This window comes from Nicotiana sylvestris, chromosome 9, assembly GCF_000393655.2.
Source record: "Nicotiana sylvestris chromosome 9, ASM39365v2, whole genome shotgun sequence".
NCBI lineage: Eukaryota > Viridiplantae > Streptophyta > Magnoliopsida > Solanales > Solanaceae > Nicotiana > Nicotiana sylvestris.
Genome location: NC_091065.1, coordinates 154,343,440 through 154,349,008, shown reverse-complemented (window position 1 = coordinate 154,349,008; position 5,569 = coordinate 154,343,440). Strand labels below are relative to the sequence as shown.

General features: G+C 42.2%; 1 protein-coding gene across 1 annotated transcript; it reads right to left on the bottom strand.

Annotated features, from left to right (window-relative positions):
* Positions 1-271: 271 nt before the first annotated feature.
* Positions 272-5,569, bottom strand: LOC138878450 (uncharacterized). The gene is made up of 2 exons (XM_070158128.1): positions 4,757-5,569; positions 272-373 (listed from the first exon to the last, which is right to left on the bottom strand). Exons 1-2 carry the CDS (start codon positions 5,567-5,569, stop codon positions 272-274), a joined length of 915 nt encoding a protein of 304 aa, XP_070014229.1.

Sequence of the window (5,569 nt, the reverse complement as noted above, 5' to 3'; positions counted from 1 at the left end):
ACCTAGACCTAGGTATATAAAAACAAGCTAACACTAAAGAATAAAAGAAAGGGAGAAGGCAGAAACACAAAAAAGCTGCGCAGACAATACACGGACCCATCCCCCATCGGATCATCCTCAACACACCCCTCCCCGTCTTCGTCTCCTTCACACACTCTGCCCCAAGTCACCGGACTCAACCCAACTCGCCGGAGTCCCTCCATAACCGCCATAACAGACCATACTCTTCAAAGAACAAACCATCTTCAACCTCAAAACACCCCCTGAACTTCTACTTCTTCACTCTTGAACATCCTTTTAAGTAGTCAAACCCATCAGCAAAGAACTCCATCGACCTCATATCAGTAGCACTAAACACACACATAGTCACACACTGAAGCAACAGAAGCACAAAAGCAGCAAACAAAAATCGGGGCTAAACAGTGAGGCGTCCCAAAGCGTTTTACAACCTTTTTCCAGCGAGTCTCGAGTTCTTTGGTTGAGTTTTGATGACTGTTTCCATTGGTTCTTTGTCGAGGTTCCGTCCGAGTTCGATGGCGTTGGTTTCGCATTCCATTCACTTCGTAGATGATTTGTTGTACAAACTTCCCTTATCAATATAATCGGAAGGTTTTTGAGAAAGAAAGCTACCATCGTCATATGCTTTGGTTTGAGAGGAGCTGTTGATTTGGCACTCTCCTTATCGTTTAAAGTAAGTTGTTTTCTGCTAAGTTTGCAATTCATGTGGCTTCATGGATCATCTACTCTTGAAGTTTGGATACAAAATAATTTTTACTTAGGTTACTGATATGTCTCGAAATGATTTAGTATAAAATGTTTGTTGTTTTCATTTTGTTTCTTAGTATGATATGAGTCAGTAATGATTTTGAATATGGAAGACACCCAATAATTTCGCAGCTTTTGACCCTTTATAACCCCAAATTATAGGAAATGAATACACCGTAGCTTGCTTTAGGCGCGATTAATAATAAATATCGTGACTATGGGTACGGTTCCCGTGACATGGTCATGATACATAAACTCGGGTGTGCATTTATATGACCCAAATCCAACTCTCAACAATGTTAGATAAAATATGTCGGGGACCGCGGGTGCATTTATGTGACGTGGTTCAAGACGTATTTTAAATAATGTTGAAGTCTTCCTAAAAAAATAATTAAATAAAAGTGGTTATAAAGTTAAAATTGCACCATAGGCTAAAACATGTACTAAAATCAAGTAAATAGGTCGATTATAACAGTTGAGCGACCGTGTTAGAACCACGGAATCTGGGAATGCCTAACACCTTCTCCCGGGTTAACAGAATTCCTTACCCGAATTTCTGTGTTCGCGGACTGTAATACAGAGTCAATCTTTTCCTCGATTCGGGATTTAAACCGGTGACTTGGGACACCATAAAATTATCCCAAGTGACGACTCTGAATTTTTTTTAAAATAAAATAATCCCGTTTTGATTGTCACTTAAATTGGAAAAACTCCCTTATACCCTTGCGGGTGTAGGTAGTGAAAAAGGAGGTGTGACACTGTGTCATTTTCCTTATTTCGGACTTTTTTTACTTTTAGTCCGCGCCAGAAATTATTTACATTTGGTAGCTGAAAAAGTGCATAAAATTTGTATAATTTTTGTATATAACTTATAGTATGTATATATATATACATATATATATATATCATATATATTTCGGTTATTATTTTGAAAGTGGCTATACGATATCATTTTTGCTATATCTATATTGTTTTATGCATGGTGAGCCCTTAACCCTTTGACATATATAGAAAGCGCATTGCATTATAAATTTGTTGTGCGAATCATTGGATGAAACAAGAGAGTGGTCAAATTTGCCCACAAAATTGCACCGGTAGTCCCCTAAGGGATTGGTCTTTAAATATTGTCACGATTTTTAACTTTGTTATAAAATAAGACCTCTTCCCCAAGAATACCATAATTTTTAAATATTGGAAGATTTAAATTCTTAATCTGAGAATGATCTTAATCATCAATATGGGGTTCCAACTTAAGAGTAATTTAAACCATGGTCAAAAGTGGATGTGTACTCATTCTTGTTGGAGCTTGGTTAGAGGCAAAGGTAAATATGAGATAATTTGTTAACGACGAGGGTATGGATGAATTTAAGGTATAATGGAGTGTGAATTTAACAATTTCGGATAGTATAGATGTAAAATTAAACATTTTTCCATGAAACAATACACGTTTCTCAATTCGTTTGTGCAAAAGGGAAACTTCAACTAGCTAGCCAAATGACTAGATGTCGAAGGTAAAAGAATTTTTAAGAAATTTTGCAGTAGAGTGTACCGAGGTGGTGTTAATGTTCGTCAATATGGTAAAGGGAAGGGATCCATTATGGCTCGTTGTGGTTCTAATTGTTTCCTTAGGATAATAAGTTATGATAGCTAACAACAGGGGGCAGGAGGAGGTTTTGCAACTATTGTTAACCAAATATAAAAGCGATTAGTATGTGAGTAATTAGTAAAGGAATTTTTACATTCCTATGCCATATATGAAACTATATTACCCTTAATGTTAAAGGTTTGATATAATTACATTTAGTATACCTAATTACCGATTATATACCACAACAACAACAACAACAACCCAGTATAATCCCACAAGTGGGGTCTGGGGAGGATAATATGTACGCAGACCTTACCCCTACTCCGAGGGGTAGAGAGGTTGTTTCCAGGAGACCCTCGGCTCAACACAGCGACAAGAGACGATATATTAGCACTATCAATAGATTCATAATAAAATAACATAAAATAACATAGCATAACATAAAATAAAAATAACAGCAATATAAGAAATATAGGAAGTACGAAAAAAATGGAAGATATAATAATATCCAGCAGATAAAGCCCTGCATCAGTAGCTGACCAGTGGCATCCTAAGACTAACTCCTAACTGGCTAGTCTCACTATAGTGCGCTGTAAAAATACTCACAACTTCCCCCTAGCCTACAACCTTAATGCTCGACCTCCACAATTCCCTGTCAAGGGCCATGTCCTCAGTAATCCTAAGTCGCGTCATGTCCTGCCTGATCACCTCTCCCCAATACTTCTTAGGTCTCCCTCTACCTCTCCTCGTTCCCACCACAGCCAGTCGTTCGCACCTCCTCACCGGTGCCTCAGTGCTCCTCCTCTGAATGTGCCCGAACCATCTGAGTCTTGCTTCCCGCATCTTATCCTCCATGGGGGCCACGCCCACCTTCTCTCGAATATCTCCATTCCTAATCTTATCCATCCTTGTATGCCCGCACATCCACCTCAACATCCTCATCTCTGCTACTTTCATCTTCTGGATGTGTGAGTTCTTAACCGGCCAACACTCGGTCCCATACAACATGGCAGGCCTAACCACTGCTCTATAAAACTTACCTTTTAGTAACGTTGGCACTTTCTTGTCACACAGGACTCCCGACGCTAACCTCCACTTCATCCACCCCACCCCTATACGGTGTGTGACATCCTCGTCGATCTCCCCGATCCCCTGAATAACTGACTCAAGGTACTTGAAACTACTCCTCTTAGGAATGACTTGAGAGTCAAGCCTCACTTACACTCCCGTTTCCGTCGGCTCGGCCCCAAATTTGCACTCGAGGTATTCCGTCTTTGTCCTGCTCAACCTGAAGCCTTTAAACTCAAGGGCTTGTCTCCAAACCTCTAGCCTCTCATTGACGCCGCCTCGTGTCTCATCAATTAGAACTATGTCATCAGCAAATAGCATGCACCATGGCACATCTCCTTGAATATGATGAGTTAGTGCATCCATCACCAGGGCAAATAGGAAAGGGCTGAACGCAGACCCTTGGTGTAACCCCGTAACAACCGAAAAGTGCTCGGAGTCGCCTCCTACTGTCCTAACCCGAGTCTTAGCTCCATCATACATGTCTTTAATTACCCTAATGTAGGCCGGCGGGACCCTTTTAACCTCTAAGCAGCTCCATAAGACCTCCCTAGGAACTTTGTCGTACGCTTTCTCTAGATCAATAAACACCATGTGGAGATCCTTCTTCTTATCCATGTATTGTTCCACCATCCTCCTAATAAGGTGGATAGCTTCTGTGGTAGATCGCCCCGGCATGAACCCAAACTGGTTGTCTAAAATAGACACCGTCTTTCGCACTCTCATTTCTACCACTCTCTCCCAGACTTTCATGGTATGACTCAGTAATTTGATACCCCTATAGTTGTTACAGCTCTAGATATCGCCTTTGTTTTTATACAACGGAACCATTGTACTCCACCTCCACTCTTCAGGCATCCTATTTGTCTTGAATATAACATTAAACAACCCAGTAAGTCATTCCAAGCCTGCTCTTCCCAAACACCTCCAAAGTTCAACCGGAATTTCGTCTGGCCCGGTAGCTCTGCCCCTTCTCATATTACGCATTGCCTCCATGACCTCATCAACCTCAATGTCCCTACAATAACTTAATTCATGGGGACTGTCGACATTCCTCAATTCACCTAGTAAAATATCTTGATCCCCTTCTTCATTTAGGAGTTTATGAAAGTAGGTCTGCCATCTCCTCTTAATCTGGTCATCCCCCATCAAAACTTTGTCGTCATCATCTTTTATGCACCTCACTTGGTCCAGATCCTGAGCCGTCCTCTCTCTCACCTTAGCGATTCGGAATAACTTCTTCTCCCCGTCTTTGTTCCCTAGTTCCTCATACAGACGAGCAAAAGCTGTCGTCTTAGCCTCCGTTACTGCCATCTTCGCCTCCTTCCTAGCTACCTTATACCTCTCATTGTTCGCTCTCTTCTCCTCCTCACCAGTGCTCCTTATTAACCGTAGGTAAGCCGCCTTCTTTGCTTCCACTTTACCTTGGACAACTACATTCCACCACCAGTCTCCTTTGTGGCCACCGGTGCGGCCCGAAGATGTCCCTAACACCTCTCTCACCGCCTTCCTTATATAGTTCTCCATCGTTGACCACATAGTGTTTGCGTCCCCACTACTTCTCCAAGCTCCCATTGCCGATAACCTTCCTTCCAAATCCTGAGCTTTATCCTTAGTCAAAGCGCCCCACATAATCCTCGGGCGTCCTCGTATGGACCTTTTCTTCCTCTTTATCCTAATACCAATGTCCATCACCAAAAGCCTATATTGCGTCGCAAGGGTCTCTCCTGGGATAACTTTGCAATCCTTGCATAACCTTCTGTCGCATCCCCTGAGGATGAGATAGTCAATCTGAGTCTTCGCCACCGAACTTTGGTAAGTAACCAAGTGCTCCTCCCGCTTCGGAAAACATGAGTTCGCAATCACTAGATTGAATGCCTTGGCAAAGTCCAACAGCGAAGTGCCTCCTTCGTTCCGCTCCCCGAAACCAAAGCCGCCATGCACCTCAGTATAACCATCTGCCGACAACCCAATATGACTATTGAAATCTCCTCCTATGAATAACCTCTCGGAAGGCGGAATACTACGAACGACGTCATCCAACCCCTCCCAAAAGCGCCTTTTAATCTCCTCATCCAAGCCCGCTTGCGGCGCGTACGCACTAATGACATTTAAAGTACAGTCACTCACCACCAATTTAATAGTCAT